General features: G+C 37.6%; 1 protein-coding gene across 5 annotated transcripts in view; it reads right to left on the minus strand.

Moving 5' to 3' along the window:
- FAM172A (family with sequence similarity 172 member A) overlaps window positions 1–12,028 on the minus strand; it is a 343,790-nt gene that overhangs the window by 248,448 nt on the left and 83,314 nt on the right. For 4 of the 5 annotated variants that reach the window (XM_034774034.1, XM_034774032.1, XM_034774033.1 and 1 more), the window contains one exon: window positions 8,852–9,043. The exons of the other annotated variant lie outside the window; for it this stretch is intronic. In XM_034774034.1, the coding sequence (XP_034629925.1) occupies window positions 8,852–9,043 (192 nt within the window). The remainder of the gene's footprint in view (window positions 1–8,851; window positions 9,044–12,028) is intronic. 5 annotated transcript variants of the gene reach the window in all.

A 12,028-nucleotide genomic window follows, 5' to 3' on the forward strand; every position in this document is an offset into this window, starting at 1 on the left:
AGCAACTATGAAATTCCTACCTTTTCTACCTAGTCAAAATACTTTTGTGAACCAAAGGTGTAGCAGAGTGTGTTACAGTCTTGTTGGTAGTGTTCTTAATAAATAGCCTTTAAACAGCATAGCATAATCACAATCACACACAGGTAACTATCTATCTCTATATATGCACACATACACACACCCTCCTATGCATTTTTAAGAGCTATAAATATAATCAATGAAGAATTATATATATTAACAATATTCTGAAGATTTATGATAGAAAGAGCCTGATTCTTCATTCTTTGAGCATCTAAAAAGTCTAATTAAGACCATAATTCCTCAATTGGATCCATGGCAGACAGGTCATTAAAAGTCCTCTGCATGGATGCCATGTTCTGCATCCACAGATCCAGTTGCAGGAATGTGGTTTTTAGTCAATAGAAGTTTTGGGTATGCAATAAATGCAGAGTCAGGACCAAGAACTGAACATTCATAACAAAACCCTATCAAAATTCTCAACTGTTCATGAAATATGGGTCTCATTTGGCGATAACATAGAAGAAAAACAATCAATGCTGTATTTATGAAAAATCAGTTTAAGCATTCACTAAAGTCATGTTCAGTCACTGTCCAAAAGTACTGGCAGTGTTTTTACTTTCCTTAAAGGAAAATGTAAAGTGTAAATATTAAGTAAATAATTAATGAAGGACAGGACTCTTTCATACTAAACTCACTCATACATAATTTATCAATATTTAGTATTTTCTACAAAGTGTATTGAGAGCCTCATTTTTAAGCAAGTCTTGTATTGCAAAATACTGGTTTCACAAAATCATATAACATGTAAAAATCAGAGGAAACTATGGATTCTGAATACCACTTCAGAGTATTAATTAATGATTTCGTATGTATAAATTATCTAGCTCTCTGTGAGCCTAAGCACCATTTTCTTTAAAATGTTATATATTACTCCTAATTTTTGTCAACATTTGTAGACGAGACACATTACATGTTTTAGATTATTAGCTAAGGTTGAAAAGATCAAGTTGTACCTATATGAATAAAAAGGGCATATTTATAGCGTGTTCATCTAATCTAATAAACATAGTATTTTTATTTAAAGTTTGAGTTCAATAATTCTTATGTAGACCACAAATATTCTGAAATGGATTGATTTTGTAGGACTACATAACATTTAAACAAAAGCTTAAGAGGTTAAAAAACAAAAGAAAGGGAAAATACAATGTATGTGCAAACCTGACCTATCTGTATCTTTTCTTTTTAAACCTAGGCTACTCAAGAATCTTCAACTAATTATTCCATTTTATTGATGGCATTTTTCCCTAGGGAAGTTATTTAAAAAGTTTAACCCCTGAGCAAGTCATGGCTTCTCCTGCCTTTGAAAGTGTCAAGTGCATTGATTATAACTGCAGGAAGTGTTACCTTCTACCCAGAGAATCTCACCCTGCACAATCTTAAACACTGTCTCTCTCCCAAAACGGCTTTGATTCAGCAATTCAGACCGCTTCAGCTGATATTAAAGGCAGAAGCACCACAGAAAAGGGATCAGCAGTTAAAACGAAATACAAAGAGGGGAAAAAACAGATCTTGGATATAGTAGCACAAAGCTTGAGAGAAAAGCAGATTTGAAAAAGACATCAGAGTGACTAAAAAAAGAACAACATGACAGAAATTAAACAAGATTTTTATGTTCTCCTTCTATGCATTTAAACTCATCTCAACCTCTATTGAAATTCTGATCATACCCAAACCCCAAGGCTTTTGACATACTTTCAAAAATCCACACCCCCTCTTTCTCTTTTCTAAGTCTCCAGAGTCACTGCTAGGTATCCAACAAGTTGAAGGGGGAAGGTGGGAGGGGAGAGAGCAGAATTCTAATATGCATATGAACTAACAGACAGGCCATTTTATCCTCACATTAAACTATAGTAAAATTATGATTAACTATTTTAAATATTCAGTGTGTGTGTTCATCCTTATGCTTAGCCAGTGAAATGAAAATGCATATGGTTTGAAAAATCATCTCTTCAAGTCACACGTATACAAGAAGGTTCAGTAATATTTTGCTTGGGTCAATAACAAAGTAACAGCAAACTAATCCAAGGTGCTATAAGACAGCAAGCTACTATGGCAAGCTATTCACTAGACTACAAGAACTCAAAGCACATGCCTAATTAGCAATATATTCTTCATAATTATGAAACATAGAACAACACGATAATGCAATACAAACAGCTATCACAACAAGGCTTATACACATCTGTACAAGTATCATAGAAATGGTGCCCAAAATTCCAGAAGGTAATTGGATTTTCAGAACTCCAAGAGGGTTTTTTCCAATTCAGTCATGACAGGGCCAGAAGGTAATGATACATCTGCCATGATGCAACAAGCAGACCTGTCTTCTGTCAAGAATTGAAATCATAAAGGAATAAGCTGTCGTTAACAACCTCTCTCCAAACACTAGAGCTGTCATCTCATTGTTTTCCTTTGTTGGCATGGGGGCTGGTGTGGGCTTATGCACCCTGTCAGTTCAAGATTACTCTAAGCTTTAACCTTTTCTTGAATTTTTGGTTTAAGCAATCTTCTATGGAGCTTATTATAGAAGTTTATATTCTGTGACCAATTAATATTAATTATAAACTAACGATAGAACTTTTTCTTATATCTATTTGGTAAGCTTCATTTCAAACCTGTATGCAAGAGGCACTATGTACTTCTTATAAAACATTAAAAGGTACCTTATATTTCTATAAACATATCATTGTCTTTCATTTTCCTTCTTGAGTATAATATACTCTTGGCCAATTACATTCACAAATTCATTTAGTAATTTATCATAATTTGTATTTACATATTTTAAGAGGGAATTTCACAATATCGTACATCCAGTAAAACAATGATATCCCCCCCCCACTGCCTCCCAAAACATTTACAGACAAGACTGCTGCAGATTAACACAGATGAATTTTAAAAGCAATACTGTATATATTATCTACCTAAATAAAGATAACACTTACACCAGATTCTTACTAATTATGAATGAGAAGAAAATGTTATCTGCGTTATTGCTCATTCTAGTGAAATTCTACTTAATTTCTGCATAAAACCAACAATAAGATGTTCTAATAGTTTGTGAATAATAGAGTACTGTTATTTATTACCTTTCTGAAAAAAAAAGAATACGGAAAAATATCAAAATTAATATTTGAATGTTAGAAAATATTTTAATAGTAGGAAGATAAAGCAGCTTTTCTCAATAAGTCCATCTTTACTGCCATATGAAAATTAAATCAACTAAGCACAGACTACAGAGCTGCATTTTCAAAAATTTCAAGATTTCAGGTTCCTACTGCACATATGAAAAATGCATTTAAACCATGAAACTTGTATTTTTTCCACTTTGCCCTAGGGACTACCTGTTCTGCACATGCATATACAAGGTTTGGGTCCATTATCTGTCCACCATGCATTTCTTTGTTTGCAAGCCCAACTTAAAACAAAGCTTTACCTCTGATGGAACAAATTTATATTGCTAACATGTAAAAATGTCACCATATCTTTTAAAGCTCTGTTTTCTTGATTGGCTGAATTTTGACAAGTTATAAAGACAATAAAATCCATTTTCAAACCATACCAATTATTACCCCAAAAGGCTAATATTTTACCTAGAAATATACTCTCCATAACTCTGATCTGCTAGTTTGGATTAGTTAGTTCTTCTCCTCCTCCACTCAGTTATAAAACAAACAAAAACTTATGTTACTGTAACATCATCCTCTTCACAATTTCCAGTGAAAAGTATAATCCTACCTTTTCTATATTGGGTTGGAAGTCCAAAATTAGTCTTAGTGAGGAAAGCCAAAATTTTATGTAAGCAATTCCCTTTCTATTCCTCACATCCATGAATAAGCAGGGGCTATATTGCAGATTCCAAAGTGGAGTACCGAATAAAGAGGAAAAGACACCATAAACATAAGGGAAAACAAAAGTTGAAACTATTTTTATATTTTATCCGTCATGGCAGCAAGATTTCCATGGATAATGACCAGGATAGGCCCCAGAAATGTAATCTTGTTCATAAATGGGTCGATTGATTTCTGGTAGCTGCTATATTTTTTCAAAAAAGCCAGCCCTCTTTTGGTGAAAGAAGAAGCTACTAAGCTTGTGCTGTTATCCCTGCTAGGGATGACCAATTCTCCAAGTTTCTTGATAAATATTCTAAATAATTTAAAATAGTGCTCTACTAGAAACCACCAAATAATTCTTGGACATTTCTAAAGTAACTAAAATAAAGTCAAAACTGCTGAAATGTATTATTCACTTTCTTTAACATCCTTAGGACTATGGAGATTATAGGAAACAGGTATCCTGAAAGTTTACAAAGATACAGAAGGTAACCAACTGCTTCTTTGTACTCTTACAGTAAGTGTTGCAGTGAACTGGTGTGCTCTTTTGTCCCCAGAGCAAATGAGTCAGTGGTATGATGAGTACTCCAAACTTTTGTTCAGTGTCCAGACTTTGCTCCGTGGAGAAAGAGAGCTCAGCCTGCCAAACTTCCTACTCTATTAATTTCTCCTTGCCACCCACTCTGTAGACCTTAAGCACAGGAAAGTACTTCTCTGACCAGCATAGAAGGACCACTCCTCCATGAAGCAACCATCAATTTCAGCTTCCTCCCATACCTGTTCAGATATCTTTGCAGCATCATTTGAAAGTGTTATCATCTGCATGGCTGATATATCCCCTAACTCAGTGTTCAGGGGGGTATCGATCAGCGTTCACGTCAAACTCCTCATCAGTACCAAGCCCAAGCTGGGGAAGCTGATGATCCAACCAGCGGATTAAATTCGGTGATTAATCCTGGTCACGTGCCACATGAGGCATATTGTGCATAGGCTAAGTCTCAGACTGCCTGCCATGCAACTCTTAGTCAATAACCTTGACTTAGTCAATAACCCTGTGCTATCTTATATCCGATATGTATTCATATGTGTGCCTTTAAGTCACTACCATATGAATTATTTTAACTGATATGAAAACTCAAAGCTTATCTGCTGGATCTCTGACCAGCTACAGTGAGAGTAAGAAATGCTGTGGAGTCCTGAAATATAGCTGTACCCATGACACTACAATAGTGTTAGGATGCCATCTGGACTTAAAAAAATAATTACCCATCACCTCCTAGCCCAGGGACTAAGCCTAATAACCAGAGTGAAAGATACTGGTGTTGCCTATGCCTCCCAAGATTATGCCCCTCAATTTGAATGAACACCACAGCTGTGGACTGTTTATTGTGTATTGTAATGGTAACACATTGTCAATCAACTTTCCACTTCGTTAAAATTACAGTAAATCCATTAAGTCCCTCTTGCTTTTGCTAAACCTTTTTATTCTATCCTCAGTGTATTCCACAAGGCCAACTCACTTTTGCTTTCCTAACATAGAACTTGGTGTATTTATCCTATGCTGTCTTTAATACCTCTATTTTTTTTTCTTCTCTCACCCTCTACACACTTTTCTCTCTCTGTTTCCCCACACTTAGTTCTCTAACTCATCACCTGTATTTTCTGTTTTCCTCTTCCATATCTCCCTCCAAAATGTCTTCTTTCCTATACTATTCTTCTCAGTTCTAATTAATCTTCTTTTCTCATATACATGGGGCTTGGAAATTTACCTGACACTTCATATCTAAAGGATTAAACCTATTAACCAAAGACTGATAAAAAGATAGAGGCAGGGGCACTATCAAGGCAATACTCAGATGAGAAGAAAACCACCTCCCTGGCTGCTGGGATTCCTACCAGGGTGCTCTCCCAAGGCTCTGGTTGGGGGTTTCATCTTCTGTGTCAGCCCCCCAGCTATTACGGGCTTGATCAATTTTAAGCCCTTCCCTTCACTCCCTTCCCCCCCCCCCCGCAGTTTGCTGGAATGGAGAAGGCCCAGTCTTTATCTGTTTCCTCCATCTTGTGCGACAGCCTCCTGTTGTGTTCCCTCAGCTTTCTGGCTGTGAGGGCTGCATTTCTATTTACTCAGCTCCTCCCACAGCCTCTGTGTTTGGGTCCTCCCCTCCTCTACTGTTCCTCAGAGCTTTCTCAAATACAGTAAAACTTATCTGATCCTTGCATGCTGCCCCACGGGATGCTGAATAGCAAGACCAAAAACTGACGATTCTGTTCAGTTTTCACTTAAACTAGAATTTTGACATCTGTAAGGGGCAGCAGAGACTGAGGTTAAGGTAGAGAGGCCAGCATGAATTTATGCTCAGTTAACATTTAAAATATTACTTTCACAAGCACAAGGCCTTTTTATTATTTTAAAAGGAAAAATCTAGATTCTGCAGAAGCTGTTGGAAGTCATCCATGCTAGTTTCCTACTCACCACAAATGAGTGGAATTTTCAAGCCTTGGATACTATTATCCTCAGTAGATTCATTTAATATGTTGATGTGAAAGATACTAAGCTCCATAGAATACATATCTCCTTCTAAAACATTGTAAATTTCCCCTATAAAGTAAACATTTTCTGCATGTTTCATTTAAGATGAGACCTCTCTTTTGTTGGAAGAGTTAATAAAGTATCAAGGCCAAAACTACAAACAGAACAACCAAACAGCCTAGAGTGGAAACATGGTATCTGAAGCAATCACTATCACAAGTTTCAGTTGGGACTTTTAATCTGAAAAGCAGTACTATCATTTTCTGGGAGTTGGAAGTACTTAAATCAGACACCATCTTGGCCCTCAAATTACTGAAGACCCAGTTCAGTAAAAGTGACATCCAGGAAAATGGTGTGTTCTCTAATTTATATAGTTTTTAATAGAAACAAGCCTTGACTGGATGCACCATATTAACTGTTTTTTAGGAGAATTTTATAGGCTTTATGGTGCCTAATTTCAATGTGCTTTCTTAGGGCTGAGTTGGAATATCGTTATATTGTGTTGACAGGAGAAATGTCAGTTTTTCATAATATACAATCCACCTGAGCTGGATCACCATATCAGATTGAGGAAATTCCCAAACAATGTTCTTTTTTATCATATATTTTGTTCCACAGATGTCAACATGGAGGCCTCGTGCCTAAAAATGCATGATTGGCTATATTGGAAAAGTTGATTAGACAATCAGTGCATTCAGCACACCTGATATGATCATATGACTATCTGTGTATTATTTTTCCTGGGGCACAACCTGAATGATTCCAAATACTTCAAAGGAGCTGGATTTGAGAGGAGCTAGATTGGTGTAAAAATTCTGTCCTAACTGGATGTGCCCCATCCTCGTTAAAAAGTATACTAATATATCAAAACATAATGCAATCTATTCTAATATTTTCTATCAAGCAGTTTTCTTTAAAGGTTTTTTATCTAAATATCCAATGTTTACCAACTTTTTAAGTAAAACCAAATGTGTATGTGCTATGTTCTTTTTATGCTAATAGCTATTACTATCACAGGTAAGAGGACTATAAATTTAAAACTAAATTAATAAAGAAAGATGACAAACTAAAAGATAAAGCAATAGGTGTGTATCTTTAAATTCCTCTGTCCTTACATTGGCTATAAATATTTAATTAAAATATTTTGCTCATTGCACTGTTTTGGTGTTTTTCTTGAAAAACAGAAAGAAAAAATGTTACATTTTCAACAGAATTCTCAACTCTTAGATCAAAACCTATTAAAAAGTTAGCTCCTTGATTGAAATAAAATAAACTTTTTAGTCTGTGCTAAAAGAAGGGATGTACCAATGTCACATTGTGAAATAAAAATAAAAAGAAGGATTCTGACAAAGTGCAGCACTTCAGCAGTAAACTGGACAACACAGAACAAAATTAATTGCAATTGATATACTACAAATGTTTTCCACAAGCCTATTTAACTGCTCTTGGTTTACTTACATCCAACATTTTGGCCAATACGTCACTTTACATTACCAAAAAATAAAAAAATGAAGAAAATCCATTCAATTAAAAAAAAAAAAAAGGTTGGCCCACTGCAAAAAAATTACAGATGTAATTAGCAAAGCAGTAATAACCAAACAGAGATCAACAAGACAGGTGTTAATTTGGTGATGAGCAATAATAACACATTAAACTTAATGTAGAAAGAACAAAAGAAAAAAATTGGGACCCTTGTACATGATTTTCAGAAGTTTATTGCAAAAAGTTTTAATTCAGCTAGCAAAGTGTAAGTGAGAATTTTAATGCAGAAATGTTCCAAATATTGTACAAATTGCATACTGTTTTCCCATGTGTTACTACATGTATCCATACCATTTTGTGGGAGGGGTGGGAGTATGGAAAAATCAATTAACATGCTGCCCGCAAAATGTAAATGTTTTATATTTTCAGGTATGAATGTGTGAACTAGAATGAATCACTAGTCAGAGCTGTTGTCAGTATAAGACTTGTTTGATTGAGGAGAGAGTGGCACCTTCCCCCCAAAAAAACATTTAGTAGAAGCTTAAGAAAGCTTACTGTGTTTATTTAAAATGATCACAATATCACAAGGTTTACAATAGACATTTGAATGAGAACACACATAAATCTGATGAAATGTAAAAGAAATCCTAACTAATTTCTGAATTGCTGTCATATTTCTTTTTCTTCCTTTAAGGGTTTTGTCACTCTAGCTGCCATATTAAACTACATGGCAGTGCCACCATAATAGTCTTACACAAAACTAAATCACAAGTTTCTCTCTTGTAGTAAAATAATTAAATAAAAGTTTTGAAAATAAGGCAACAAAACATTCCAATCATGAATAAAATGAATTTATGGGAACACGTTTAATATAACTTAACAAAAACCATCACAGATTATTGATAGCTGTTAATACACACACACTTACCTCAACAGCTCTCTTAATATAGGGAATCTGTGTGCCACTGTCCAGATCTTCATTTATAATAAGTCTTCTAGCCCACTGACCTGCCCTGACAACACCACTACCATGAATTAAAACCATCAGTTTATCTGGATTTGTCAATGCATCCTCACTCATAAAGATAAAACTCTTTGGCTCACTCTCAGTAGCATCTACCTGAAATTTAAAAAAATAAATTTAAAAATAAATAAACACACATTCTGATGTATCAATAAACATATTAAGAAAACCTAATAGCTGCAATTATAAAGTAGCTTTGGAATTTATACACAAACATCATTACTATTTATTTGTGTTATGTTAGCATCTGAAAGCCACACTGTGTTTGATGCTGTAAAAACAAAGAATAAGACAAAACCTGCCCTAAAGACCTTGCGATCTAATGTGAAAAGCAAAAAAATACATTACAACTAAGAACACTTATACTGCATCAAATAGAAGTAGAAAGTATGATTAAGCTTTAAAGTATAAAAGGTACAAAAAGAGTAAAAGGCACAGAATTTAGAAGTTCACATAAATTTACTGACAGAAAATAAAGCCCACCAAAGGACTACCTGGGAGGAAAAAAACGTAATTTATCACATCTTATTTGCCAGAAGCAGGAATAATAGATCATCTAGAAAATATAGAAAAGTGAAAAAGTCCTAGCATTCCATTTCAGTCCCCACAACATAAATAGCCAATTATCCAAATATGAAACAGTAGCATAAATTTAGTCCATTATAAACTTAAAAGGAGAGATATCTACATACAAAACACATAAAAAATACAGGAATCCAATTTTGGACTCAAGAGTGGCTTTGAGCGAGGGCATTGTTGTGCTGCCTCAGGAACAGCCTGAGAAGTAGATTGCGATTCAAAGAGCCACAATCTGATATCCAGTGTCCCCCTTTCTCTGGAAGCTGGAGAAACACACTGCACCAGTTATGTACCTGGTGCAGAGTACCCAGCCTGAAGCACCAGCACAACTATGCTGACCTGAACGTTGAGGGGGCAGAGCCACAGGTCCCATCTATTCCTTGTTCCCTTCCGAGCACAAGAGTAAGCAGCAGGGGAAGGGGAATGCAGTGAGCTACTCTCCTGCACCTCCTGCCCAGTTACCCATAGCATGCGTAACTGATGCAGGCTTGTAAGGGGGTACCTTGTATAACCTTGCTTTCCTATGTGACTGTGCAAGTCAGACCCATATGTTTGGGGGCAGGATACAGCAAATCAATGACTTTTGAAGAAACAGGGCCCTCTGCTTCTCTAGGACAAAAATACAAAAGTTTCTGAACAATTAAGATACAGCTAGAAGTTTTGTATCAAGTCAGTTTGTCTTTTGTGTATGGACATTTATCCTTCTTTCGTTCTTTCAAAACTCATAGGGCATGATATTACAAACTTTTCTTAGCACAAGTAGTCCTTACTCACAAAAGCAGTCTTATTGGAGTTGATAAAATGACCTGTGTAAGTAAGGACCACTCACAGAGTCACGCCCAATTACAGATCCTCCTTTGATACCAAAACCTTAATCCTGTTGTGTTTCCTACATTCTGCCTCCAAACAGAATACAATTTTGGGGAAAATGGAGCCTCAGTTCCCCCTCTTTAAAATAGGGAATATACTTCCCTTCTTTGTCTTGTCTAGTTAGACCGGGGGTGGGCAAACTTTTTGGCCTGAGGGCCACATTGGAGAATAGAAATTGTATGGCAGGCCATGAATGCTCACAAAATTGGGGTTAGGGTGCAGGAGGGGGAGCGGGTTCTGGGGTGGGACTGGGATGAGAGGTTTGGGGTGCAGGAGTGTGCTCGAGGGGTTTGGAGAGCAGGAGGGGGAATCAGGGCTGAGGCAGGGGCGTAGGCTCCAAGCGGTGCTTACCTCAAACGGTTCCCGGAAGCCGTGGCATGTCCCTTCTCCGGCTCCTATGCAGAGGTGCGGCCGGGCGGCTCTGCACACTGCGCCGCCCCTGCAGCTTGCATTGGAGCGTGCAGGAGCCGGAGCGGAGCCATGCCTCGGCTTCTGGGAGCCACTGTACGGGGACATGTCAGCAAATCAGTAAAGTGCCTGAAACCACTATTGCGTATTGCTAAAAGCAGCCAAGTCAGCAGGCTGTAAATTAGCCATGTCCCAGCCTCAGCTTGACCAAGGTAGGAGGGGAGGGGGATTTGGGTGCCACAGAAAGGGCAGTTTGACCCCAAGTCCTTCCTGGTAAGAACTGTGTTGAAGTTGCTGATACATGCATTTTAGAAGAGCAGGATGTGCCCTCAGGAATGTGTCTATTAGGGTCTCAAGGCTGCAAACTCTGGGAAAAACCCACACCTACTTAATCAATAATCAGAAGAAAACCTCTTGCTTGACCATTAGGACTGCTTGCTTAGCAAGTTTTCTTTAAGGGACAGGTCATTGTGTTACTAACGTATAAAATAAGGGGAGAACTCTTCAAGTCGGGACTGGTCTCTCCTCTGGATGCATTTTGTGTTCCCCCCGGCATACAGGCTACCGCTGTGCCACTCGAGAGCCATACTCAGCTTCGGTAATTATCGAAGGTTGGGGGTGTTTTACTAACCTGTTGCAGACGTGTGTAAGTGCTTGAGACTAAGTAAAGTTTAGCTTTAAGTGAAAGCACTCGTGTTGTCCTGTTTGTGCCAACCATCTATCGGTTGGACGGCAATGTCTCCCCTGATTTGTTTACTGACACCACCTCGCACAGAGTAAAAGTTACCAAGAGCTTTGGGTTGAAAGAACCCCGGGTAAGACCATGTGGTGGTGCAGCCCCGACCCTGCACCGTGGCCAGAGCGCTGGAGTGGGACCAAGCCATGTGGTCCAGCCCCCGACCCAGCGCCCCGGCTGGAGCGCCGGAGCGGGGCCGAGCTGCGTGGTGCGGCTCACAGACTGGCTTAAAACGGACCACGGGCCGTAGTTTTCCCACCTCTGAGTTAGACAATAGGAGACAATCCCTACCCAAAAGAGCTTGCAATATATATGTTCAATACATAGCACAATGAGGTCCTAGTCTTGGCTGGAGAATTTAGGCACTACCATCACAACAAACGACAGTATTAGTAACAATAAAAATATAAAGAAAGATTGTAGCTATGTTGGGAGTGGGACAAGCAAAACATTAACTCTCAAATGATATCTAGCAAGGTGAACTTGAG

The sequence above is a fragment of the Trachemys scripta genome, chromosome 6 (assembly GCF_013100865.1).
Source record: "Trachemys scripta elegans isolate TJP31775 chromosome 6, CAS_Tse_1.0, whole genome shotgun sequence".
In the NCBI taxonomy this organism is placed as follows: domain Eukaryota; kingdom Metazoa; phylum Chordata; order Testudines; family Emydidae; genus Trachemys; species Trachemys scripta.